Source organism: Penicillium odoratum (assembly GCF_028828045.1).
Source record: "Penicillium odoratum strain IBT 22623 chromosome Unknown utg000006l_segment0_segment0, whole genome shotgun sequence".
Taxonomy (NCBI): domain Eukaryota; kingdom Fungi; phylum Ascomycota; class Eurotiomycetes; order Eurotiales; family Aspergillaceae; genus Penicillium; species Penicillium odoratum.
The window spans coordinates 3,706,518-3,733,470 of NW_026643148.1; the positions used below are offsets into that span (position 1 = coordinate 3,706,518).

Below are 26,953 nucleotides of genomic sequence, written 5' to 3' on the forward strand. Positions count from 1 at the left end.
TGACTTCGGAAAATCCAAAAATGAGGGGTGTCAAAGAATATCTCCAAGCATAAGAAGGCGCACGCGACGGCAATGAATTGTGTTTTCTCCAGTGCCTAACCAGGCTGCCTCTTGTCTCTGACATTCACTCTCCCATTCCCCCCCTCATTTTTTACTATTTAACCCCTCTTCCCCTCACTACGTCAGTCACCATGACCTCCAATATGAATTTCGAAGCTCCAAGCTCCATTCCCCCACGTACTAGCTCCGCGAATGCTACAAGCCCGTCAAAACACCGCCGCAACAGATCTAGCGTCGATGGCACTAAGTACAAAGATGGTACTTGGTCGCCGAGGAACGAGGAGATTCTCATGGGTCCCTACGACTACCTCCAGGCGCACCCAGGCAAGGACGTCCGGCGCCAGATGATCGAAGCCTTCAACTCCTGGCTTCAGGTCCCTCCTGGTAGCTTGGAGATCATCACGCGCGTGGTAGCTATGCTGCACACAGCCTCATTGCTGTGAGTTCGGCCTCCTGGACCTAGTTTAGGCTATTCTGCCAACCCACCTCCAGGATCTCACTGACATCTACGCCTCCAGGATCGACGATGTCGAAGACAGCTCCGTCCTCCGTCGCGGAATCCCCGTCGCGCACAACATTTTCGGCACAGCCCAAACCATCAACAGCGCCAATTACGTCTACTTCCTCGCGCTGCAGGAGGTACAAAAACTCAACAATCCCGCCGCAATCGACATCTTCGTCAAAGAACTCCTCAATCTACACCGCGGCCAAGGCATGGACCTCTTCTGGCGCGACACGCTGACTTGCCCGACGGAGGACGAATACTTGGAGATGGTGGGCAACAAGACGGGGGGGCTATTCAGACTTGCGGTGAAGCTAATGCAAGCAGAGAGCGCGACGGGTAAGGACTGTGTCAGCCTTGTGAATGTCTTGGGCCTGATCTTCCAGATCTGCGATGATTATTTGAACCTGTCCAATACGACGTACACGCAGAACAAGGGCATGTGCGAAGATCTGACGGAAGGCAAATTCTCGTTTCCGATTATTCATAGCATTCGTTCGAATCCGGGGAGTCATCAGCTTATTAGTATTCTCAAGCAGAAGACCACTGACGAAGAGGTTAAGCGGTATGCTGTGCAGTACATGCAGAGTACGGGGAGCTTTGAGCATTGTCGGGTTGTTGTCAAGGGGTATCGGGATCAGGCGTTACTTTTGATTGATGCGATTGATGCTACTCCAGGTAGCAATGGCGCTGGTGATGGGAGTATGGTTCGGGCGGTTCTGAATAAGATTGTTAATTCGACTCTGGAGTCATGATCTGATGGTGACTTGCTCTTTACATATTGTTTCCAAGATTTCTACAGTATTTGGAAGCGGATTTACGATGTCATGATACTACCAGAATGGACTTTTAAAATTGACTTTGACGCTCAAATGAAGCCCTGTATCTTGATTAGATGAGTTCCTAATTGATCTTCAAGAGCAAGATCTCCCTTACACTCTTGAAGTTACTAGCGGTATCTACTAGTCTCATATTGTATCATAGTTGCCTATTCTACTTCAAGTTAGTGATATTGACCACCCTCGACCCCGCAGTTGAGAGGAACAAAAATAATGATAACCTCAGCAAACATCGAGATTATCACTCTTCCTGGTCATCTGAATTTCACGCTGTCTCATTGTATCGTCTAGTATTCTCACAGCTAATGTGTTTGTCTGACCCGTTAGACCAACTGCTTCAACCCATTCGTGCCATCTCATCGCACCCAGAGCGTGGGGTTACTTTCCTATAATTGCCCCCTTGGGAAGAAAAATTACACTAATTCGCAAGAAACTTCGTGATGAAGAATGAAAACTTCACTCTTACATATCATCCTCGATCAAGGCCTCAGAGAATCATTCTATGGATAGCAGCAGCAGCCGTTGCGACACTGGGCCTAGTGAGGTTCGGTAAATTGCCTACCTCGGCGGATAATTGGGTCTTCAGACACGATCCCCAAGTCCAAGACTTGCCCTATGGATTATTCCCACAAGAGAACGACCCATTTCAGTTTCTCCCCTGCACCAACACCAGTCGTCCGCCACCACTAGATGACTCTACTCCGCAGCAATCATGGGCCGCCCTTTTCGACCCCAATCCCAGCCATTGGAGCTGGGGTAGCACAGGCCAGGGCATATACCTGTGTGGATACTTGGATCTTCCACTTGATTATCACAACTCTTCAGATCATCGTATTGTCCGCATTGCAGTCACCAAGTTTCAGGTCGCCGGCCTGGCCCATAGAAATGACCCCAGGCTTCCACTCAAGAGCTACAGGAGTGAGCGCACTATCATTATAAACCCGGGAGGTCCAGGAGGAAGCGGAACATCTTTCCTTTGGGAGACTGCAGAGGAGATGACGAATCGCTTCAGTGACGGCCAACTCGATGTGCTAGGGTGGGATCCCCGCGGTGTGAATCTCTCACTACCCGCCGCCGCATGTTTCCCCCAAGACAGTATCCGGGACCGGTGGCCACTCCTAACACTCCGGTATCGCGAGGAGGCTCCAAAGACCCAGCTAGAAACTGTGGATGCCATGAACAATGCCACGTTCTTTGCCTGCCAGCAACGACTAGGCGATTTTGGTCGCTTCGTCAGCACGGCGTCGGTAGCACGCGACCTAGACGAGATCCGAAAAGCACTTCATGAAGAGGAAGTCACTGGATACCTGGTTAGCTATGGTACGGGGATTGGCCAGACATATGTCAACATGTTTCCCACCCGAGCGGGTCGTTTGATACTTGACGGTACGGAATATGTCAGGGATCATCGCCTCTTGGGTGGATTTGGCTGGACTGCTCTTGATAACGCAACAAATGCATGGCGAGACGGGTTCTTGGGTGAGTGTCTTAATGCTGGTCCGAAGTGGTGCGCGTTGGCCAATCCTTTGCCTAACCAGGATGGCCCCGTTACCCTTGCACAGCTAGAAGCGCGCATGGCTCAACTACTCGAGTCGCTCAAAGTTCGCCCACAATCCGCATATACGGAATCAGGTGGTCCCTCTCTAATCACTTATTCAGCGCTCGTGCAGAGCGTCCTCTATGGGACTATGTATAGGCCGATGGAGTGGCCGGCGGCGGCACAAATGCTCTATGAGCTCGAAGCGGGGAATGCGACTCTAGCAGCTAACGCTCTAGACCTCTCGTGGAGCGACCATTCTGAGAAGCCATTCTACCCCTATTCCCCAAGTTCCAGTGAGCTTGAATTTCTCGTGATCTGCTCCGATGCCTACGATGCACCCCTTCCAGACGGACTTGACTGGTGGGATCAGTTGTGGGAGGACATGTCCACCCGGAGCTGGATAGCTGGAAATTCGCGTTTCTTCTCAGTTCTGCCATGTCGACACTATAATACCTATTGGGACCGTCCTTCGGAGGTGTATCGAGGCGATCTTAACCACACTCTCAAGACTCCTACTCTGCTTATCGCTTCTCCATATGACCCTGCAACGCCCTTACGCAATGGAAGAAGACTCCTAGCTGAGATGGGACAGAATGCCCGGTTGATTGTTAATCACGCTTATGGACACAGCTCTAGACGTGCTAGGTCGGACTGCACGGATCGAGTTGCAAAAGCTTACATTCTACATGGCACTATTCCCAAGGAACAGGAAATTCAGTGCTATGCTAATGAACAGCCTTATATTCATGGTCTTATGAACGATGAATAAGTATCGCTTGCTGAAGAGAGTTAAGACTGTTGATATTCTTGCAAGTATACATCTAACTCATAGATATTTCCATTATAAACGACGTTACTTGGGACTGAATAAAGTATTTCAATGTTGGTAAGACCTTTATTAAATACCTTTACCTAACTAGATATCTTAACTACTCAAGTGCTATATTGCCTCATATTTCTTCAATCAGGCTACAGAGAATATAACATAATCCGTCTGTAAGATCAGTAAAACAGAAGATAAAAGATAAAAGATAAGATAAGTATACAGCTTTTTTGAGCCAGACGACGATACATGGAAACTGCGGGCGATCTTAACAGGTGATTATCGAAAGCTACGATGGAATTTTAGCTTTGAATTGAAGGCAACTAGTTAGTGACAGTGGGGTTCCGACTTAAGATCAGATTGGCTGGGCCTGGTTGGCTGAAAAATGGTTCATTCACCTAAAGACTACGAAAGCACATGGGGACGTCAAAGGGCACGCCAAATCACACTGGTCTTAATCGGGGAATATATATATCAAAGCTAGTCCTGATTAGGTCCTCAGAATTGTGGCCAAGGCATAACTATCTATAAAATAAGTGTTACACATGAAAATGATCAAAGTTCTCCCTAGAATCTAACAGTCTTATCCAATCCAAGCTCCATATGATAAAATCAAGAATTATAGGCAAACCCCTGATAAAAGTCAAAGCATATGGTGAATTGAAAGTCGTGCCCCATGCAGAAACATCTACTCTATCTACCTCTCTATTACTTGGTATACCTCACTATTACTTGGGTACACCGCATACTTTTTGGACACTGTTTCCCCCCATTATTTGGTGGAAGAAACAGCCATGGTTTGCCGTACTAAAGGGTGTTTATTTCCTTTGCTGCAGGTTCATAGCCGCGGGGTACCAAGTCGGTATCAACATTCGCGACTCGGGAAACATCGCCCTGGTCGGACTCATTCACGCGCCGCAGCAAGCCGTCGCTGGACGGGGACTCAGCAAAGACGCCGGTCTTGATCACCCTAGCCGGGAACCAGCTTCTTTATGACCCCACTCTCGTCATCAAAAGACGACGGTACCTCATCGACTGGGAAAGTGAAAGATATGCGATCTTCAACAATAGCCGGGCTTTTTGAATGCTGTGCAGACCACACACCAGAACCGTACCTAGCGCAATGAGGTCCTAGGCCTGAAAATTCAGACACGAGACCCATACACTTACGGGAACGTCGAGGTTGGGGACGAACATAGTATTCAAGGCCGGTTCCATACATACTTCGGCTGAGAAGACGGCGATTGTCTTGGGGATAGCGAATCTTTTATTGCGTTTGTCGATTTTTGGTTGGTGCACAGGGCAGAGAGAGAGACAGGCGAGTGGCTTCATTCGTGCTGGGAGTTCCTTTAGTGGCTTTGGGCATGACTTTGCCGGTTTGGGAGATGGCTTCGGAGATGCCCTTGGAAGCTGGGCAATTTTGTGCTGATAATTTTGGATTATCTTGGATTGTTCTCTCCAGTCTAGAAGAGCCCCTCACGGTGGCTGATATTAGAGTATAATGCATCTCTCTCTCTCTCTCTCTCATACACACACACACAGTCAATCATGCCTAGGTGGTATATCTATAATATATTACGAGCAGTAAACATTTGAATGTTATTATGCAGGCCCTAGGGCGGTTCTCCATAATATGCCAATTTTTATGATGCATTAAACCAAGCCCTAAATGAATTATATTCAGACATTATTCCCTTACCATAGTTATTTAAACAATTCATTACATGACCACACAGCAAGCCTTCTCCAACTTCTTCATAATCTTGGGCAACAAATCATTGACAGCCTGCTCAAGCTCATCAGGCTGCTGCTGCTGCTGCTGCTGGTGTTGCTGCTGGCCACCCGAGTAACCCTGCTGCTGGCCAGGGTATTGCTGGTGCTGCTGCTGATGCTGCTGTTGCGGGTAGTGCTCCGAGACAGGAGGCATAACAGCCTCACCACCAGTCAAGTTCACATAGATACGACCAGAGTTCTCCTCAGTAGTATGCTGTAACCCCAACTCTTCACAGATCTTCTCGACGCGCGGCTTGATCTTCTGAATGTGGCCCGCAGAGTGGTTGCCCTTACCCACGATGCTGCGACAAAGTTAGCAAGATTCCCTTTCTCAATCCAACCACTCCCAACACCAAGATAGAGTGGAACAAAACACGGAAATGAAGCACATACACATGCAAATGAGTCTGCCCATGCGCCTTCGCATACTTAATGCGCTCTTCCAGAATTTCCTCAGCCTCCTCAACGAATTGCCCATGCAAATCGATCGTATCGGCCGCTACACGGCCATTGGAATTGTTCTCGCGAAAAATGAACTCAGACGCCTGTTTATTGTATTCCTCCATCTTGCGTCCATGTGCCTTTCCCTCTTCGGAGTACTGCTTGGCGCCGGCGCCATCACCGCTGGAGTAGGCTTCCTGTGACTGCAGGAATAAGGATTGTTAGCAGGGTTCGCGCCGGAATGCGACTGCGAATGCGATTTCGAAACGGGAATATGTGTACCTTGTGGAAACACTCGCCGCGTTTCGAGGCTTCCTGGCGTGCTAGGTCGCGGAGTCGGTCGTACTCCGCCTCGGCATCGCTACTTTGTTCGTGGTTGAAGGCTGGGTAGGTTAGTGGGCGAATTTTTTTGGGTATGAATCGATTGACGTACCCCGAGGGCCGAGATGGGACATTTCGTGCGACATTGTGTTGGGGACTTAAGAGGTTGGTGAGAGTCTGGACATGGGCAGGGCCGCAGGGGCAGCATTTAAAGTGGGGACTTGGCGGACCCGAAAAATCAACAGATCGATTTCGATTGCGATCGTTCGTTCCATGGTTTTGGGTTCCAAGGTTGTTCAACGATTTACTTATTGATAAAACCCTGCAAGGCTGATTCACAATATTTGGGATTGAGGAACCGATTTATATTTTATAAGCTCAAACTTTATACGGCCTATACTTATGCCCTACAGTACAAGAGAAGAAGCAGCCAAAACGCTCTGAGAATCACGTCCAGATACCAATTTAAATACAACTACTGCTAGTTCTTGCCTGATCCAGAGCCATGGTCTTGTTGTGTGCAAATAGTCTCGGCGCTATTGCCAGGCAGGGTGGGCCCAATGCAACTTAACATCCACTACAGCAAGCACCAGCGTTTTACAGAAACCTAGACCTTGCATGCTCTATAGCTCATTTATAGCGCGTTAGAGCGACCACGTGGGAAGGTTAGACCGAGACAAGATAAGGCTTGAGCAATGGTCCTCGTTAAGGGACTTTGGAGTAGTTCCACCGTTGCCTTATGGTGAATGGATAGCTGTATATAAGCACTTCTGTTTGATGTTGGCTGTGGAGTATGGTGTGTTAGCAGCTGAGGGTTGTACTTGAGCGGGTAAATGCGCCGTGGCGGTAGATGGACATGGTGGATCTCACACCGTCGGGAATTTAGAAAGTTAGGCATTGGGATAGGCTGATCAATTAGAACAAGGTTGGAATTTGATGATAAGATGACAGTAAATTATATGCATTAAAATTTTTGTCTAAATATGGGGCGGGAACGGAGATGTTCCAGATGTCATGGAGAAGTATACGGAGTACATGGAGTTCGCGGAGTCGATAAGACCTGTTTTTGGCTATGACAAACATGTTACAGGTATGAAGTGTACAGTAGTAGAAGCGGTATCCTATTTTCTGGGAGAGTCATGAATTTTGGCTTATTAGTACTTCGGTATAGCTTGTATTATCTGTTAATATCCCCCTTTCTATAAACTTTACTTTATTTACCTTGACTTCTACTTCTCAATTTCCAGGTAACTCATTGGAATGGTATGCGCGGCAAAGAACGGCTAAAAGCACTAGCCGGTGGGTCAGGGAATAAATAGCGTGAGACCAAGGCGCGAATAAATTCCAGAAGTTCCATTCTCAGGGGCCCATGTGGATTAAGCCCAGTTTTTTTTCTTCTTTGCCATGTGGAAGGGGGGTTCTGATTTTCCGAACCTGACCCGCTTGCAACAGACCTTGTCGTTGTTGCTTCTGCTTACCTGCATTGGTCATCCAAGTTCTATTAGATTATTAAATATCTATATGCTCAATTCTCACTTGGGGGCGGTGCGGCTTCCCGGTCAGATCGACAGTGGAGCTAAACTAAGGTAGCAGTTTGCTGCATGGACATGCATCCCAAGTATCACCCAAGTTTCAACGTCACAACTGAAGCAGGTGGACTATTTCAGTGACGGGGCTGACTCTGATTATCAACCCATGCATGGTAATTTTTCTCTTTTTTTCACTTCGGACTGTTTGTGCCAACCATACCAGTGTCACAGTGAGATCTTCTCTGTAATGTTCTAGGCTGAGGCCTACAAAACAACGGACAGCAGGATTATATGGGTCTCTACTTATGCAGAAGATCGTCATATCTTTCCATGCAGAGAAGATGAAAAAGCAGCCCTCGTATCATTACATAGTGTTATTGCAAGTCCGGACATACTAGTCATTGTCGGACAATATTAGTTTATGTCCCCACAGAGGATCTGCGTTAGGGATATTTGCTCGGGGAAACTTGTGTTTGGTTTTCCCCCATGTATTCATAAATCAGAAAGACCTTGTAAAAGATCTCATTGTGAAGAATAAGAAAGAACTAGTAAATTTTCGGCCCCAGAAGAGTAGGGAAATGACAAAGTGCATGAAGAAATAGGGGGCAGAAAAGTTGATCCAAGTGATTGGACGTGGGCTCGTGCTTGGGTTGAGTGGAGTGCCTTTTAACCAATTAAATACAAGAATTGATGGTAATCGTCTGGTCAATCTGTGGAAATCCCGGGCTTTCTCTGTATTGTAAGTATCGTACCGTTTCCCCTTTCCCTGCTGAAACTTCCAATTTCCCCTCCCCCTTACCTTAAACCTCTCACTCTCTTGGAATACCTTCACTCTTTTCCTTAACTTCTATTCCAGGTAACCTTTGATTCTTTAAGGTGCGCTTTAATCTTCCCCCTGGCATTCTCCCTATCTGCAGCTTCCAGCACTCTCCCGTGGTCAATTATTCTCGTTTCACCCTTGCATTCCCACGATTGCATTCTGAAACGTCGGTCCTCGGCGACTTGTACCACCTTCTCGCCCCGTTCATCCTAATACGCGATCCAAGGAGAACAGCAGAAAAGTTTGCTGACCCATCACGTCCTTCCACAGTTCCTTGTGATTGAACAACGAACCTCGCATTGAGTTGATCGGCTCGTACAACTTTCGCGATCGTTTAAGCCAGAACATCAAAAACACCGCCATAATGGGTTGCGGAATGAGCACTGAGGATAAGGAGGGGAAGGCCCGGAACGAGGAGATCGAGAACCAGCTGAAGCGCGACAAGATGTTGCAACGGAATGAGATCAAGATGCTCCTTCTTGGTAGGATTCGACCCCAATGCTATTTGGCTGATGTGACGCAAGACTGATTAAAAGGGGTATAGGTGCTGGAGAGTCGGGCAAGTCGACAATTCTGAAGCAGATGAAGCTCATCCACGAGGGCGGTTACTCGCGCGACGAACGGGAATCCTTCCGAGAGATCATCTACAGCAACACAGTTCAGTCGATGCGCGTTATTCTGGAAGCCATGGAGTCGTTGGAGTTGCCCTTGGAGGACGCCCGGAACGAGTACCACGTCCAGACTATTTTCATGCAGCCCGCTCAGATCGAGGGTGATAGCATTCCTCCGGAGGTCGGCAACGCCATTGGTGCGCTTTGGCGCGATACCGGTGTTCAGGAGTGCTTCAAGCGCTCGCGTGAATACCAATTGAATGACTCGGCCAAATAGTGCGTTCACTTTCTAACCCCACGAAAACATTTGTCTAATAGATTACACAGCTACTTCGATGCCGTTGACCGCATTGGCCAACCCGACTACCTCCCTACCGACCAGGATGTTCTCCGCTCCCGTGTTAAGACCACCGGTATCACCGAGACCACTTTTATCATCGGCGATTTGACCTACCGCATGTTCGACGTCGGTGGTCAGCGATCTGAGCGAAAGAAGTGGATCCACTGCTTTGAGAATGTCACCACTATCCTTTTCCTGGTCGCCATCTCCGAGTACGACCAGCTGCTATTTGAGGACGAGACCGTGAACCGTATGCAAGAAGCCCTGACCCTGTTCGACTCCATCTGCAACTCCCGGTGGTTCGTCAAGACCTCCATCATTCTCTTCCTCAACAAGATCGACCGCTTCAAGGAGAAGCTCCCCGTCAGCCCAATGAAGAACTACTTCCCCGACTACGAGGGTGGTGCCGACTACGCCGCCGCCTGCGACTACATCCTTAACCGCTTCGTTTCTTTGAACCAAGCGGAGCAGAAGCAGATTTACACCCACTTCACATGTGCCACTGACACTACCCAGATCCGATTCGTCATGGCCGCTGTCAACGGTAAGTTCCTATATTTCGATACTTTCAGTTCAGTCACTAATGGATTCCAGATATTATCATCCAAGAGAACCTGCGCCTCTGTGGTTTGATCTAATGAATTGCCATTCCTCGAGTGTCAAACTAGATCGCATGTGCTTTGTTTCCTTTGGCTTACATCAGGTCTCCTGAGATATGATCCAAAAGCCCCGTGTCCAAGAATCTCCGGCGTTAAACATGTCCCTTCATCTGTTCTTTATCTTTTCCTTTCTTGTGTGTCTTCTAATTGCGGTCCCCTCTTGACACGATCTTTAGCCGGTTCTTTCCTCCTGCTCTCGAAGACGCGGAGCAGGACCTTTTTGACCCCTTCATCTTTCTTTTTCACGCTTTTCCTTTCCCCTTGTCTTTGAATGCTGGATATCCTCCTTGGTTGCCCCCTCCCTTTTTTTTGTTTATTCCATCTTGTGTTCTTGTATGTAACCATACCGTCTCACCCCTTCATGTTCCTTGGTCTCGCGTCCATTGGAAGCCACGAGCATTCATCCGTGATGAACACGGGGAACTGACAGCGGATTCTCATGTCTCTTCTCATGTGTCATGCCAGGTCGGTCGTGGGGTTATCGTCAGTTAGGAATTGAATCACGGGTTCCCGACCTTCAAATTGCAGTAGATCTCGATTGATATATACCAAGTATAGGCATGAGAGTGCAATGACTTGAAAATAGAATTCCAGGGTATCTCAACTAAACCAAACTATGCATGTGTATCACCCATGAGGATGTAATCCTTCTAAAACCGGAACTTTGGCAAGACATAAACAATCAAAATCGCAACAACCCACAGCCCAAAGATCCACGCATAAAGCATCATTCTCCCCCACCAACCCTTCCCCTCTGACATCTTCCTTAACATCCCCATCCTCTTCCCCGCAGCCTCCATTGTCGCGCTCGTCTTATCCATCCCCGTCACCGCTCGATCAAGAACATACTTCTCATTCTCCAATGTTTTCTGGAAAGACTGCGACGAGGCCTTGAGCTGACTGGCAAGTGAAACGAGCGAGCTAGTGAGATCTTCCTGTTCGAGGCGGTGTGTACTAAGCTCTTGTTCTTTGTTCTTAGGTGCGGAACTGCGCCCCGATGCTTGAGCTGTATCCATGGCCGCTGGTGGGTACTTTTGATTTGTAGATCTGTTCCTGAGACTTGGTGGGGCTGTAGATGTAGACGTAGACGTCGATGTAGACGTCGATGTAGGTGCCGGTGCTGCTGTAGACGTAGACGTGGCCGTGGCTGTACTTGCAGTTGCAGGAACGGACGTCATGGCGGGTTCAATATCCCGCAGCTCTTGCGTCTCGGATTTAATATATATGGGCCCGTCGGTGCCCGTTGAAATAATCGTCTCTGCAAGTGGTTTGGCGAATAATTCCTCCCATTCGTTTACTTCTTCCTCCAGGTTTCCGTCATCATTGGCCCTGGCATCCTCTTCATCCAAAACAGCTTGCATGCGCTTTAGAAGCTGTCTATCGCGCGCGAGCTCCTCTTGTGCTTCATGTCGACGGTCCAGCGATTTCAACTGAGGGAGAGATCGTTCCAGTTGTGAGAGGAGGATACGTGCGTATTCGATATTCTACGTTTGTGTATTAGATTCGGGTTCATGCTTTCATACTTCGGTATAGCGGCTTACCTTCGTTACGCGCATGCGCTGGAACTCGGACCCGCGCAGAGTGCGGAGCTCGGAGCCTGGTTTTAGGAGATTGTGTTCGAGGCGGGTGAAGAGGCGGGCTGTATTGAGGAGAGTGAGGTCGGGAGAGTCCGAGAGCGAGGGAAAAGCGGTTACAGTCATTGTGTGATAGAAGGAGCTTGGGCTCTGGATGTGTATGTATGAGTTTGGAGAACTAAGAAGAGGCCAGAAGGACCGTCATTGCTGACTTAGCAGGATCACGGGACTGGAATAAAAGATCACAATCACAATCAAAATCAATAGACCATAAGCAAATCGCAGCGACAAATATTCAAGGACATCGAATCTGAGCAACACAAGAGAAAACAAAATAAAAGGAAACAAAATAAAGAAAAACCTCCCAAATCATTAGAACAAAATCACAATCAAAATTAAAATCAAAAATCCAGCTAATTGTACTCAACCACTAATCGCCGAAATGTCCTCGCCCCATCATCATCTTTCTCACAAACAACCTCCACCGCCTCATTGCGCTTTTGCACAGTAATCGTCTTCGCCCCCAATTCAGGCGTCCCACATGAATTCTGCTCTTGCATCTGCGTCTGCATCTGCATCTGTTCACGCGCTCTAGCAGCCACCGCCCCGCTACTCGGGAAAGTTCCACCCAGCGACAGTGGCTTTAAGATATCAAGAGCCGAAATAGGGGGTGGCGAGTCTAAGTTCTGGATTTGATTTTGATTCTGGGTCTGGGTCTGGGCCTTTTCCATATCAGATAGTGCAGACCACATGGACACAGGCACGGGTGCCTGCGAACGGGAGAGAGCGATCTTGATTGCGACTGCGATTGTCACCACGCTTAGGCTGAGAATGTTGGCCCACCACGGAAGGTGTGGGATGGGGGTGAGGAGTATGTTTTGGATTTGAGATGCTGATGCTGATGCTGATGCTGGGGCTGTAGTGACCATTTCGTACGGGTGGACTTTACCACCCGTTGTGTTGGATGTCACTGTCGTGGTGGTTTGGTAGATGTAGATGAGTATAAGGTTGTTTGTTATTGGCCAATAGGATTGGACGGGAGGACCTTGGAAAAGGTTTGTAGTAAACCCGAATGGTTAATAGTAAACAGCAGATTGAAAGTAGATAATTGGAGCTACAAGGGGGGGGATTTAGGGCTAATATAGGAAGTTGTTTAGTTGGTGGCCTTGAGGATCTGGAGAGAAAGAATATGATCGACATGTAGAAAGGAAAAGGATGGCGGGGCTGGATTTCATTTGATTTAATTTAAATTATTTTTCTTTCATTGAGGCGCTCAGTCTATACGGGATGATTTCTACGGAATACATGGTTTCGTTATATAAGGAATTTATGTTAATATTTGATTTGCATTTGCATTTGCGTTTGACTTTGAAATCAATTTGATTCATCACAAAAGTCAAATTACTAGAAAAAGAGAAAAAGAAAAGAAGTCCATGTAAGATACACCGGACCGGTGATGATGTTGTACTCCGATGAAAATAGCATTGAACTCGGGAAAAGCAACTCATTTTTACATAAAAAGTAGAAAAGTGGATAGAGTTGGCAATTATGTAGATATGGTTCCAGCTACGCTTGAGCCAGCCACAGACACTTCAGCTGCCGCTTCCAAGCGCCACTGCGAGAGAGATCTACCATCTACACAATCTACGGAATGCGTCAAATTCGAATTTTATGATTGCGGAGACAAAGGCAGATCAGGTTTATCTGCCAATAAAATCTTGTTGTTCTACAATTAAATTTCCCGATCTCGATCACTTCAGCTGTTGGATTTAGGGCCCTCGCGCTAACCCTGTCCTCATTGACGAATCAACATCATCCGTCCCGCGCTCGGCTATCGTGCTTTCGTTTTGACTTTGTTTTTGCCCCAGCACTACGGATTCCCGCGAGAGATCGTCGGCATCTACAAGAGGGGCATGCATACATTGGAAATGACAAATTACTTCGCGTCACTCAGAACGAAAATCAATAGACAGAGCACTCTAGATATCTGGAGTCTAGAGTTTGGCCGTAACACCTTGCTTCAGCTCCACCCGCGCTTGCTCGCGTAGTACTGTCCGCAGAATCTTCCCAGATGGATTCTTTGGGATCGCTTCAAGGAACACTACCCCACCAGTGATCCGCTTCGTGGCAGAGACCTTTCCGTCCATGAACCGAACAATATCCTCACTGCTGGCCGATTGTCCCGGATTCAACACGACATATGCCCGAGGCCGCTCGTCATGGTCACTATAAACAGATTAACATGGCCCGCATTTGTTCATGCACAGTACTTAGTACTTACATCGTCACGCCAATCACGGCAACATCCGCAATGGCCGGATGCTCCAAAAGAAGCGCTTCTAGTTCGGCCGGTGCCACTTGATTGCCCTTGACTTTGATCAATTCCTGCAGAAATTTGTCAATACTTGTCGCTTGCCCCACTTGACATCACATACCTTCATTCGATCCACAACATGGAACTTGCCCTGATTATCTACATAGGCGATATCACCCGTTCGCAGCCAACCATCGGCTGTCTTGGTCTCTTTAGTCGCTGTTGGGTTCTGCCAGTACCCTTTCATGACGTTTTGTCCACGGACCCACAGCTCACCGCGCTGATTGCGAGCCATGATCTCGGTACCGTCATCTGCCATGATCTTCGCTTCGCAATTGGCATTGGGTTCCCCGACAGATGCAGAGTCACTGATCTCTCTTGGATCCCATCCTAGGATGGAGCAAGTGGTCCTACAATGACCTAGTCAGCATCACCCCAAAGAAGCAAAGAAGCACGAAACAAAAAGAAAAGAAAAACAACATACTCAGTCATCCCCCACCCCTGCTTAACATTAATAACCCCATCAGGCCACAATTTCTCCACGTCAGCACAAACCTCCCTCCCTAAAGGTGCTGCTCCACTCGCCACAACCTCCACACTACTCAAATCAAACTCCCTCACACGATGCTTAGCCAACATAACCATAACAGGCGGCACAAGAATCAGATCCGAAATTCGAAATGCCTGCGTATACTCAAGCATCTTCCCAAAATCGAACTTCGGCATAATGTATACAGGCGCCCCATGATACAACGCCGCCGCGATAAATATATTCTGCGCCATCGCATGATACATGGGTAAAAAGCACAGCCAACGCATCCGCGCCCTGCGCCCAGTCTCATATTCCGGATGCAAAGTCTGCAAGAACGTATACTGAAGCATATTCGCCGTATAGTTCTTATGCGTAATCTCCACTCCCTTCGGCCGGCCGGTCGTTCCACTAGAGTAATTCAAAACGAGCGTCCTATCCGCAAGCTCGGGCGTAGATAGTTCCTCCCACGCGAACCCCTCGCCTTCCTCAGCTGGAGCGATGAGATCGCCCCAATACGGACATCCTTTCTGGGCATTGGAAATGTTATCGTAAACACCACTGTCGAAGACGTATACATTCTTCCGTGGTAAGCCGGCTAAAGCAGCTGCTTCGATTCCTGTATCGAGACTTGCGGATGCGCAGAGAAGGTACTTTGCGCCGCTATCTTGGAGCTGGAAGGCGAGTTCTCGGGCTACGTATGTGGGGTTTGCGCCGGAGAAGATCCCGCCTGCCATTGCGATGCCCATGAGGACTACTGGGAAGAAGAGGTCGTTTCCTGAGAAGAGGAGGACGCGGTCACCGGGCTGGAGACCAGATTTTAGAAGTCCGGTGGCGAACCGCTGGCTCCAGAGACGGTAGTCATGGAGTGTGAGGTAGTGGGTTTCTGGCCGGGCGGCTTCGATGAAACACTTGTGGGTTTTGGAGAGGGGGGCTGTTGGGGATTTAAGGAGGAGAGATGCTAGATGGGTGTCTGGGATATCGATTGTCCAGCGGGATTTGTAGGGCATGGTGGATATTCAATGTTCTAGGAGGTTGGATAATGTTTACTTCAATGTTCAATGTTCAATTTTCAGTGTTAGCTTAGGGGAAAATGGCTTATAACTATTTCCCCGCTTCTGCCATATAGCCATATAGCCAGTTCAAGTTCTGAGACGATCATTTCCCCGCATAAATCGGTTATGAGTGCGGGGGATCCAAGGCTTACGCTCGGATGAGCCCACATAATGGCATTATGAAGAATTATGAAGAATTACCTAATCATGTATTCCAAGGTGGTTCTTTATTGAATTGGATGAAGATGTCACTTCAAATGTTGTTTTCAAAGTCATCGCAGGGGAGGTACAACATATCAGATGCGGGATTTCTCAACCTTCAGATGCTGTCAGGCATCTACATTATTCATCCTTGGTCCACTATGAATATATGTCATAATGTAGCTTCATTTTGCCAGGCCTTTAACGTTTAGAATACTGGTCATCTACTAGCTGAGCATGTCGAATGTTCATCTAAGCTTTCCCGATCGTTATCGATAAGATCGAAAGTTTAAGAGATATCGCAGTCAACTGATGTGATGTAAATCCATGTTCTGAGGCTTGAGACTAGAGTCTAGCTACCAGACAAAAGCATTAAATGGAAGCTTGAATCCTTACAATGGCGCAGAGATGATCTTAATTTAACCCAACATTGAACTCACATTCCCCAACCCAGCCCACAAATGACAGATAAAAAATTGGAAAGGCTATAAAAACAACGTGTATCATGAATCCTCCTCATCCGCTAAACAGGTCAAGGCCGCATTCAACTCGGCCAACACTTTCTCCTCCAGGCGGTTAGTACAGCCAGAAGCCTCGGAAACTGGCTTCTGTCGCGACCACTCCACTTCCTTCTCATTCGTAGCAACAATGCGTGCTCGCAGGGATTGCCGGCGATTGATCAGAGACTCAATGTCTTCTTTCACCTGGGCGTGGTCCCACTTCAGTTCCTGGATGGCCTGGGGGTCTAAGCCAGCGCTGGGGCCTGCTTCGCGGAACTGGGCGAGGATGAAGGAGATGAGAGATAGTGAGTATGCCTCGGATGCCATGCTCAGACTGATCCACTGTGCCGATGCGCTGGATGAGGTGCCCACGTGGGGAGTGGAAAAAACTTCGGCCGCACGAGCGAGCTGGCCTTCGAACTGGTTGAGGAATGCAGCTACCTCTGGCGCGGCACGAACAACGTTGAAGAGAAGGTTCAGGCACAGAGGGAGGAAGCCGGCGGTCCAAATCGTGTACATTCGGGGTACAGGGTCAAAGGGTCCGAATCCCTTGGGTTGGCGGAGAATGTTTGTTAGACGACATGTTGACAGTTTCATCAGAACTGCCTCCACAGCAATGTGCTCTGCTAGCATCGGGATGGTCGACATTTTGACAAGGATAGACAGACTCAGATCGCCGTAGATCGGGTCTCCGGCCACCGCAAGCTGGTCAGCCCAAGAAAAAAGCGTAGTGGCATATCGGGCAGTGTTGTTATCCTCAATATGATATGTGATATGCTCAAAGAGTCGATCGGCATCCTTGACATGCAGAGCACTTTGTAGAATGGCGATCAGAATGGCGAAATCCTTGGGCGTACATTTCTCTGGTTCTTCGTGTAGATAAGTGGTAAGCGATTTAAAGCCTTGAGCGACGATGGTCTTCACAATTTCAACGACGACGGTAAGGTCGGAAGAGATAGCGGCCTTACTCGGTGCCGCAGGCGCGGAGCGAGACGAGCCTTTCAAATGGAATTGAAGAGCCAGGAACAGGACATTGAGTAGGCATCGATAGTACTCGGTATCGTCGTTGATCAGGGCTTCTTCGTAGGTGGAGTGCCGAGCAAGCAAAGCTTTCCAGGTCACCTCAAGCATAGCGAATACCTCAGATCCTCGGGCCCCCACTTGTACCAATCGTTGGAGGAGAGCCTGGGCGAAATCGACCCGTGTTTGTTGAATCCGCTCAAAGATGGATTCTGGCGGGACGCCCCGACTGTTTGCCTCTAGACAATGTTGCGCCACTAGAGCCATTGACTTTTGGATTTCGCGGTCTGGAAGAAAGTCCGCGCAATGCTCAATGGCAAAGAATTTCCAGCTGTTGAGGAGGCTGACTTGCGCTTCAACAAGTGATAGGTTGATGTTGGCTCGCTCAAACTCCTCTGAGAAACCTTGACCACGAGTTCCAGCCCAAGCAAAGTCGTAGGATAGTAACCTTTCTCCCATATCTAGGTCATAGTAATAATCACGACCAAGTGTACGGGTCTCCAGCGGTGTTCGCTTGAAGTCGGTGATCTTGCAGCCATTGTATCGTGCCTCGAAATTCTTCTTCAAGTTCGCATGCAAGGAAGTATTATAGGCACTGACGTCAACAGCACCATTGGCATACCACTGTACCAATGGAATGAGGGTCTTGACAAAGCTCCGGTCGTTGGATTCCTTCGCAGAGTGCAAGTATACGGCGCAAATGTCAGCGACGACAGCTGCAATTCGTGTTGCGAAAATTTGATCTTTCACTGGTAGAGTCGAGATCTTCAATTTTGAGACATGGTTAACGATGCTCGTGAGGAATTGAGAATGACTTTTCAACTGTGGGGTGGCCCATGGCCAGTGTTCTTGAGCACTGGATACAAATTCGAGCAATTCCAAGGCCACCTCAGGCTCTTCCTGGTCAATGTGGGCAAGCTTATCGAGGGCCATCTGCAGGAACGGTGCGCCCCTCATACTCGGATCCCCAGATTTGTCGGATTTTTTTAAGGTCTGGCGGGGAGACGCGCCAGTGAGAATAAAGACAGCTAGCCATTGCTGACGCTTGCTAACGAAAGTTGACAGCAATCGCCAAACGGACAGCAACAGATTTTTGTCGCTAAGGGGTTTGTCAAGCTGGGAGAGGACATCGAGGAACAGGCATGATGATTCCGCTCCTAGATGACCAACAAGAGATGGAGGCTCACTCTCTGAATTGGAGGCAGCGCTTGATATGAGAATGTCAAGAAGCTTCACAACCGGTAACCTGTATGAATCGTGAGACGCATAAAGTTTCACCAGGACCGGCGCAGCTTTGAAAAGCTGCTCTTCTAATAGCGACCCGGGAAGATCTGCCAGGCGAGATGCTTGGACAAGCTTCACACATAGCCCCAGTATGGAGGTAACCTGGCTCTCAACCAACGTGAAGTGGCGGAAATGAAGGGTAGATGGTGCTTGGAGCCCCTCTGAAATTAACCGAAGAAGCGGGTTGAAGGGCAGGTCAGCGGTGGAACGAGGTCGCAGCATATCCAGGATGTAAGTTGCAGAGGAAGAAAAGACACCGGTGATTTTGGATTCCAGCTTGGCATTGTCGTTGATTCCGTAGGCGTAATACAAAATTTGATCGAAAGTGCTAGCTAAGATCGCATTGATCTGAAGCCGTTGTTCTGGGAAATTAAATCGCCAGTTTCCGTTACCGTTGAAGATATCCACCATTGTACGAGTGAAATCCAGCAGAATGGTTCTCATTACATGGGATGGGATGCTAGCAGTCCAATCGGTCGCAATTGTTGATTTGCCCAGGACGCTACCAGGGCTCTTTCTTAACACTGCTCGTGACCCTGCGTCATCGACAGCAGCCTTCAGAAGATTAACGCAGCTCAACAGGAAGGGATATTCCCCAGAAGGAATCTCCGTCGCTGAAATGATGGCTGTCATCATTCCACCCTTGCCTTCGGATCCAACGAGGCTGCTGCGGCTGAAGAACGGCCAAACACGGCACGGAAGAACCTTGACAACTTGCTGGATGAATTGTAGACAGGCCATGATCAGTTCCAGTGCATTGGCCGGGCCTTGAGATCCAACACTCTGCAAGTTTCGCTCGAAGATGTCGAAAATAACTGTAATGATATCACCCTGTCGAGAGAGTCCATCGCTGGCTAGTTCGAGAATCCTTTTGGCGTTGGTACCCGGAGCGTCGTTTGGACGGAGATCCTTGGCATTAGCCACAAGATCCGCTAGTAAACTGATGATCTCTGCGCCGGACTCGATATTCCAACCGGAGGAACATCCGCCGCTCTCACTCCACTCCTCGAGCCAGCTTCCCAAGAAGCTCAGACATGAGTATTGGTGTTGCCACATGACGACCGCTGGCTTGTTTTCAGAAATAATTTGTCCGACTGTGGCCGTTGGAATTTCAGATGACCCCCTCACGACCAAAGCACTGCTTGATTCGATCCCGGGAAGACGACTGCGGGTGGCCGCCTCGATCATCGGCAGTGATTGAATGAGCGACACAAAATTGGCATTTTCGTCCTCGCGAATAGTCTCATATCCTCCAAACTCCTGAGGGACAATCTGGGTAAAAGTATCCATACCATCCAGTTCCTCAAATATCAGAGGTAGACCGTCCTCGTTGACTGCATGCTCACCTACTAGCGCGCGACAGAGCTTCAAAAAGGGGATCGTTTCGTAGGGGAAGCGAGACCGTGCGAGGCGGAAAACGTTATCCATCAACGCACTATCTTGAATGAATACCGACTTAGGGTCGTTTGCAACCCCGAGCGAGTCTACTGATTTGAGCCAAGGTCCACCGCAGGTATCGGTAAGTATTGCCAAGACCGACTCGACAAGCTCCGGAGAATAGTCCCAAAAGACCACTGCGACCTTGAGGAGATCAAGTAGTGCCAGACGCACCCATTGATATGTCAAAATATCGTCAACTGCGGATAGCGACCCGACTTTCTGCGACAAGGTGATCATTGTATTCAACGCAAGATCTTTGACCTCGTGAGATGTCAAAATGGAAATTGTATCATCCACAGAGTGCTGTGGGGTTCGAGCACAGTCAATGAGTTCTTCATAGAGTGATGGCTCTGATCCCCCCGAGAAGCGTGCATTTTGGTTGTTCGATTGAAACGAGTCCAAGGCATTATGCAGTTGCTCCATCTCCCGGGTTTCCTTGTCGCTCAAAGCTAGTTCCTGAATGGCATGAAGGATTATGCCCCATGAAAAGGCTGCAGGCCTCACCGTGGCCATATCATTTTGACAGGCAAGAAGGAAAATCTCGTTTATCTGAGAAACCTTCTCCTTGGAAAGGAAATAAGCAGTCTGGCCCGACGGGAAAGTCTGAGGCTGTGCCCTGTTGGTGATCGAGGAAAACGCCAAAGGCAGTTTCAAGAAGGCCAAGGTTGTCAAAGAGACAAAAGCCTGGACTGGGAACATGACTTCCACAGGGTCTTGACAAGGTACACTCAACCCTTCAAGGAACCGATAGTCAGCCATCAGTTTGAGCCACGATAGCAGAAGGTCACCAGACGGAACTTCCGCGGATGCATGAAGCTGATGGAACATAATTTGAAGGATATGGCCCACTTCCTCTGCAACCAAACTCCTCCAGAGAATCTCTATTTCCTCGCTGCTCTCATCTGTATTCAACCAACCGCCACTCCCAGATAGATCAGTCAGGCGACTGCGGATGGCGTTCATACATTCTTCCAAAAATCTACTCAAGGAGCTACCTGTAGATTTATCTTTGAACAGCGAAGCTCCCAACTTGCACAAAGCAAGCTTTCTCTCGGTAGCTGGGGTGGTAATGGTATTGCTGGGGGCGTTGTGCAGAGACATAGCGAGCAGCTTACGACACGTTTTGACGACGTGGCTTCGTTCTGAAAGGTAGGCGCAGCGCAATCGCAAGCGCCGGCTTGTCTCTGAGTCGAATAAGGCGCCATTATCACCCACCTGTCTCAGGATGTTTGCCAAGTTCGGGCCAGCCACAGAGGCGTTGAGTTTATCGGCACCTGCCGCACTCTGTAAACTTGTCAGCTCCTCACTGGAGAAATTCGCAGTCAGGCGCGTCGCAGGTCGATTTTGCCATTCAAGAACGGTGAATCGCAGGGCAGTTATCTCGTTGAGTTCCGCTTTCTGGCTAAGCCATTGCGCGTCCGCCTTGATCTCGTCCAAATTGAAAGAATTCTTAGAACTTGTTTCCACATGAATTGCTGCAGTTTTGGATTGAAAATCTGATTTGGATTTGGCGGAAGGGCGAGTGAAGGAGGTCAGGCTTTGCGACAGCAGTTGGATGCTTTCAGGATGTGAAAGGAAAGCCTCGATATGGCCACCATCGTCGGCATGGCCTTCGGGGTCATTGGTATAGAGGAAAGCTCTTCTCCAGGACCTAGAAAATAGGAAAATTAGTGATTTGTCTAATTTTGGCGGTTGAGGGTCAAACATACAAAAGTTGAGCATCCCCGGAGAAGCACTTGTCCAGGGACGGGAAATAGGCCTCCGGGACGGGAGCCATTTGGCGAGGCAATTAGATCATCATAGGATTGCACAAGAACAAAGAAGTATTGCCCAAGTTGGAGGGTGGGAAGGGGATAAAAGAAGGACCGATGGGTTTGGTGGAAAGAAGCTTTAGAAGTTGAAGTTGAGAGCTCTTTTTTAACAAATTATTCAGTCAAAAGTCGCGCCTGCGGTCAACAATCCACCATTACCTATCTGGGACTAGTGTTGGGCGGTGAGCGGTGATTCACTTTTGTGTCACAGATTGGGTTACTCAACGTCTTCATTCAATAGATCTGCTTTTTCGGTTCGGTGTGTGTGAGAGAGGTTTGTGATCTTGTTCTTGTTGCTCTTTTATAAACCCATTGTTGTCATTGCTCTTACCAATTATTCTCTTTCAGAAATCTTACCATCATGGCGGACATTGTTATCCATTCCCCCCACCATCCTACCAAAGCGGCTCGCCTGGACACTGCCTCGAATGTCATTTTGATTGATAATTATGATTCATTCACCTGGAACGTTTACCAATATCTGGTCCTTGAGGGTGCCACAGTCACGGTCATTCGCAACGATGAGATTACGATAGAGGAGCTGGCCGCTAAGAACCCCACCCAATTGGTTGTCAGTCCTGGTCCCGGTCACCCCGAAACCGATGCTGGAATCAGTAATGATGCCATTCAATACTTTAAGGGGAAGATTCCAATCTTTGGTGTTTGCATGGGCCAGCAATGCATTATCAATTCCTTTGGTGGCAAAGTGGATGTCACGGGAGAGATTCTGCATGGAAAGACCTCGGTCCTGAAGCACGATGGAAAGGGTGTTTACCAAGGACTACCTACTGCCTTCTCTATTACTCGATACCACTCCCTTGCCGGTACCAACTCCACTGTTCCGGATGCCTTGGAAGTGACTTCATGGGCAGAACTCGAGAATGGCACCGGTAATGTTATCATGGGAGTACGACACAAGGAGTTTACAGTGGAGGGAGTGCAGTTCCACCCTGAAAGTATCTTGACTGAATATGGCCGGGCCATGTTTGGTAACTTCCTGAGGCTCACTTCGGGCACTTGGGATGACTCTAAGCAAGCCAAGCCTGCTGCCCCGGTTGAGAAGAAGCTGTCGATCTTGGACAAGATTTACGCCCACCGCAGGAATGCTGTTGCTGAGCAGAAGAAGATTCCCGCGCTGCGGCCAGAGGCCCTTCAGGCTGCCTATGACTTGAACATTGCTCCTCCTCAAATTTCATTCCCCGCCCGATTAAGGCAGTCCGACTACCCCCTGTCACTGATGGCAGAGATCAAGCGAGCTTCTCCTTCAAAGGGCATGATTTCGGCCGACGTGTGTGCACCGGCTCAGGCTCGGGAGTATGCCAAAGCTGGTGCCAGTGTTATCTCGGTGCTGACCGAGCCTGAGTGGTTCAAGGGCACCATTGACGATCTACGAGCTGTGCGCCAAAGTTTGGAGGGTCTTACCAATCGACCGGCTATCCTGCGAAAGGAATTCGTTTTTGATGAATATCAGATCCTGGAGGCTCGGTTGGCTGGTGCTGATACCGTCTTGCTGATTGTGAAGATGCTCAGCGTAGAGCTTCTCACACGGCTGTACCGTTACTCTCAGAGCCTTGGGATGGAGCCTCTGGTTGAAGTTAACACCCCCGAGGAGATGAAGATTGCGGTCGAATTGGGATCCCAGGTTATCGGAGTCAACAACAGGGATTTGACAAGCTTCAAGGTTGATCTTGCCACCACCAGCCGTCTTATGGACCAAGTACCAGAGACTACCATTGTGTGCGCTTTGAGTGGAATCACGGGCCCCAAGGACGTTGAGGCTTACCAGAAGGATGGTGTCAAGGCTATTCTTGTGGGAGAGGCCCTGATGCGGGCATCGGATACCTCTGCCTTCGTGGCACAGCTTTTGGGAGCCTCATCTGCGAAGGCTGCATCATCCAGTCCACCTCTAGTCAAGATCTGCGGCACTAGGTCCGCGGAAGCTGCACAAGCTGCCATTGAGGCCGGTGCTGATTTGATTGGCATCATTCAAGTTCCGGGCCGCTCAAGGACCGTTTCTGACGATGTCGCTCTTCAAATCTCTCATGTGGTCAAGTCAACACCACGCCCCAGTGTCCAATCACCCGACGCTGCGCAACAAATATCAAACGCAACCGCATTGGAGTGGTTTGATCACTCTACCGCTGTTCTGCGTAATCCCTCTCGAGCATTGTTGGTGGGTGTGTTCATGAACCAACCACTGTCATACGTCCTTGCTCAACAACAAAAGTTGAGTCTTGACGTCGTGCAGCTCCACGGCTCTGAGCCACTAGAATGGGCTAGCTTGATTCCCGTGCCAGTCATTCGCAAATTTGCCCCAGGAGATATTGGGATTAGCCGCCGTGCCTTCCACAATCTTCCTTTGCTTGATTCAGGCGCAGGAGGATCCGGGCAGCTTCTGGATGGGGCCAATGTCCAGAAGACCCTTGATAGTGATGAAGGGTTGCGGGTTATTTTGGCCGGAGGATTGACCTCAGAGAACGTCGTTGACGCTGTCAAGAACCTTGGCAAGTCAGGACTGAAAGTGGTAGGCTTGGATACTAGCTCCGGAGTGGAAACAAACGGTGCTCAAGATCTGGACAAAATCCGTGCATTTGTGAAGGCTGCCAAAAGTGTTCGTCAGTAATTTCAGTCTCGCGTGGTTGTTTTTCGGTAGATATCTCAGATTTTAGAGGTGACTTCTTTTATCACCCTTTCTTATTTCACTTTGCATGATCATTTTTAGAAATATGACCCTGGCTATGAACTCATCACTTCTTCCGCCTCTTTCTTCAGTCACCTACTTCTGATCGTACCCACGTACCTTCTCGAGCTGGAAGATTGTCATCCTCAGCGCGCTCTTCTCAGTCAAGGGCGCGGGGAAATATTAATCTCCATCTTCCAAGACCAGAAACCTCTTACCATCACGTCCTCATCATCGCATCCTCGCTTTCTTTGATCATTTACCTATAGCTCATAACACCATCTCTTTCCCTTACACCCGACCCACCCGCAGGATTGGTTCTCTGATCAGAAGGTCATTACTTCACCATCCTGCAAAATGCCGAGCAGTTTTGCCAAGATCAATGCGTCTATGGCCGGCAAATTTGAAGATGCCGACAAGATACCTCAATGGATACGCCACCATGGCGGTGTTTTCTCCAAAATGGTAGACTCAAACACAACCCACCTCATCGTGACCGAAGATTCATTCAAGAGAAATGTCGAAGCAGGTATGGCAACTATGCTACCATCTCCGGATATTCTCGAATCAGTTTGCCCTTTGAAATGGAGCTAACTCATTTTGCAACGATCAGTCAAAGACGCCAAGAAACTTGGTACAGTCAAGATTGTGAGATCCGACTGGCTCTATGACTCTCTCCAGCAGAAATCCCTTCGCCCAAAGGATGCCAAACCATACCTTTGGGAGAAGATTCTAGAGGATGAAATGAGGCCTCGGAAGAAACAGAAACTGGCAGCTGCTTCGAAGCCTCCATCCAAGAAGGTTCAACGCAAGAAGCCACCGAGTATGATTCCATCTGAATTTAGTAGTTATGGCTTTGAATGACCAGATTGCTAATTTTGCATTCTCTGTACAGAGGACCCTTTTCTGAAAAAGAAGCCTGCTCCTCGTTCTAAGACTGTCGTTCTGCGTATGTATCATTTTTGGGTTGTCCTTTCCTCAAAGGGATTGTACATACTGATCGACATCTATAGCAAAAGATGAGATTTATACCAATCCAGACACAAAAGAGGCCTGGGACGCCACATTGACGCGCATCGGTCCAAAACTTCGGCGTGAGAAGTTTCGCCTGGCAGTAAGTGTTAAACAAATTTTTGGTCAAGTACGCCGCTCACAGTTGCCAGATCTTTCAATCAATTGAAGAGACACCGACCTATTCCGCTTATGTCAAGTACAGCCGCACTGGAACCGGGAATGTCTCGATTCTAGCTCCTCCGCAAAGCTGCCTGGATCTTGCCAAGGCGAGCTTTGAAAAGTTCTTCTTGCTTCAGACGGGACTGGAATGGGCTCAAAGATGGGAAAACCAGCCGCGATCCCCAAAAAGGAACAGTGAAGGGGTTGTCTTGCCGTCCCATGAAGGCTGGTATACCCTCGAAAGGGGAAGTATCATGTCAGAGTACATGAAGGGCCCTTCCCTGCCGCTCGCCACCCCAGCGGCAGCTCCTACTTTGATTGATAGCGGGGATGCATTGACCTCAGTCGATAAACATAGCTTACCTGGGGAGGGAAACATTTTCACCTTTGATCATGATAACAGCGACGATGGTTATGCTGAATCGTTGAAGAGTTACACCCCGTCCCCGCCTCAGTTTGCACCCAGTGAACCATCTGATGAGCTCAAAGTCACGACTTTTATCAGAAACGCCAAGTCTCTGACTGAATACAGGGCCAGTGAACCATCTGATGACGGTAAAGCCGAGTCTCTCAAGCGAAGCGTGCAGTCGCTGCCTGACTTTGGACCCAGTGGATCATCTGATGAAGCTAGAGCCGCCTTTTTCAAAAGAATCCCCCCCTTCTGTCTGACTTGGAGCCCAGTGAATTATTTGATGATTCCGAAGCCGAGACTTTGACAAGACAAGCCCTGTCTCGACGTGATTCTCCGATCATTGAGGAACCTGTCTTGGTTGACGTTGAAAAGTTGAAAAGAAGTGCCGTGGTTCTGCTTGAGTCCGCTTCAAGCCGACAACTTGATGATGGCGAGCTTATGGATGTCGCTATTGACTATCAACTTGACGAGGAGAAAGTAAATGAGGTCGAAGACGAGATTGCGGATGAGGTCGAGTATGGGAACGGGAAGGAGCATGGAGCAGATTATGGGTTCACGGATGAGAATAGGGATGAGAGTGAGATTGTGGATGAATGGGGTCTCTTGGCTGGCAATGAAGGCTAAAAATGCGGAGTTGAAAGACCTGGATCTGCCATCGAGGGCGATGCGTTGGTCGGTTGAGGCGAGGGGAGAACATTAAGA

General features: G+C 48.7%; 10 protein-coding genes across 10 annotated transcripts; 5 read left to right on the forward strand and 5 right to left on the reverse strand.

Annotated features, from left to right (window-relative positions):
• Positions 1-191: 191 nt before the first annotated feature.
• On the forward strand, positions 192-1,317 carry N7520_009759 (FPP/GGPP synthase family protein; the record flags this gene model as incomplete). Its single annotated transcript, XM_057143693.1, has 2 exons — positions 192-499; positions 579-1,317. The coding sequence occupies 2 exons, from the start codon at positions 192-194 to the stop codon at positions 1,315-1,317; spliced, it is 1,047 nt and encodes a 348-aa protein (XP_056992981.1).
• Positions 1,318-1,841: 524 nt separating this feature from the next.
• N7520_009760 (uncharacterized protein) lies at positions 1,842-3,710 on the forward strand (the record flags this gene model as incomplete). The annotated part of the gene is made up of 1 exon (XM_057143694.1): positions 1,842-3,710. The coding sequence occupies one exon, from the start codon at positions 1,842-1,844 to the stop codon at positions 3,708-3,710; it is 1,869 nt and encodes a 622-aa protein (XP_056992982.1).
• Positions 3,711-5,484: 1,774 nt separating this feature from the next.
• On the reverse strand, positions 5,485-6,445 carry N7520_009761 (Smr domain-containing protein; the record flags this gene model as incomplete). Its single annotated transcript, XM_057143695.1, has 4 exons — positions 5,485-5,839; positions 5,931-6,181; positions 6,261-6,361; positions 6,412-6,445. The coding sequence occupies 4 exons, from the start codon at positions 6,443-6,445 to the stop codon at positions 5,485-5,487; spliced, it is 741 nt and encodes a 246-aa protein (XP_056992983.1).
• A 2,567-nt stretch (positions 6,446-9,012) lies between these two features.
• On the forward strand, positions 9,013-10,308 carry gpaA (guanine nucleotide-binding protein subunit alpha gpaA; the record flags this gene model as incomplete). The annotated part of the gene is made up of 4 exons (XM_057143696.1): positions 9,013-9,130; positions 9,193-9,535; positions 9,587-10,143; positions 10,194-10,308. 4 exons carry the CDS (start codon positions 9,013-9,015, stop codon positions 10,235-10,237), a joined length of 1,062 nt encoding a protein of 353 aa, XP_056992984.1. The 3' UTR covers positions 10,238-10,308.
• Positions 10,309-10,908: 600 nt separating this feature from the next.
• N7520_009763 (uncharacterized protein) lies at positions 10,909-11,958 on the reverse strand (the record flags this gene model as incomplete). Its single annotated transcript, XM_057143697.1, has 2 exons — positions 10,909-11,742; positions 11,800-11,958. The coding sequence occupies 2 exons, from the start codon at positions 11,956-11,958 to the stop codon at positions 10,909-10,911; spliced, it is 993 nt and encodes a 330-aa protein (XP_056992985.1).
• Positions 11,959-12,245: 287 nt separating this feature from the next.
• N7520_009764 (uncharacterized protein) lies at positions 12,246-12,761 on the reverse strand (the record flags this gene model as incomplete). The annotated part of the gene is made up of 1 exon (XM_057143698.1): positions 12,246-12,761. The coding sequence occupies one exon, from the start codon at positions 12,759-12,761 to the stop codon at positions 12,246-12,248; it is 516 nt and encodes a 171-aa protein (XP_056992986.1).
• A 1,065-nt stretch (positions 12,762-13,826) lies between these two features.
• On the reverse strand, positions 13,827-15,685 carry N7520_009765 (acyl--CoA ligase; the record flags this gene model as incomplete). The annotated part of the gene is made up of 4 exons (XM_057143699.1): positions 13,827-14,058; positions 14,114-14,217; positions 14,268-14,556; positions 14,631-15,685. 4 exons carry the CDS (start codon positions 15,683-15,685, stop codon positions 13,827-13,829), a joined length of 1,680 nt encoding a protein of 559 aa, XP_056992987.1.
• Positions 15,686-16,434: 749 nt separating this feature from the next.
• N7520_009766 (nucleoporin) lies at positions 16,435-21,952 on the reverse strand (the record flags this gene model as incomplete). The annotated part of the gene is made up of 2 exons (XM_057143700.1): positions 16,435-21,826; positions 21,885-21,952. The coding sequence occupies 2 exons, from the start codon at positions 21,950-21,952 to the stop codon at positions 16,435-16,437; spliced, it is 5,460 nt and encodes a 1,819-aa protein (XP_056992988.1).
• Positions 21,953-22,347: 395 nt separating this feature from the next.
• N7520_009767 (bifunctional anthranilate synthase/indole-3-glycerol-phosphate synthase) lies at positions 22,348-24,609 on the forward strand (the record flags this gene model as incomplete). The annotated part of the gene is made up of 1 exon (XM_057143701.1): positions 22,348-24,609. The coding sequence occupies one exon, from the start codon at positions 22,348-22,350 to the stop codon at positions 24,607-24,609; it is 2,262 nt and encodes a 753-aa protein (XP_056992989.1).
• Positions 24,610-25,023: 414 nt separating this feature from the next.
• Positions 25,024-26,875, forward strand: N7520_009768 (BRCT domain protein; the record flags this gene model as incomplete). The annotated part of the gene is made up of 6 exons (XM_057143702.1): positions 25,024-25,195; positions 25,280-25,489; positions 25,562-25,615; positions 25,680-25,780; positions 25,830-26,502; positions 26,565-26,875. 6 exons carry the CDS (start codon positions 25,024-25,026, stop codon positions 26,873-26,875), a joined length of 1,521 nt encoding a protein of 506 aa, XP_056992990.1.
• Positions 26,876-26,953: the final 78 nt, after the last annotated feature.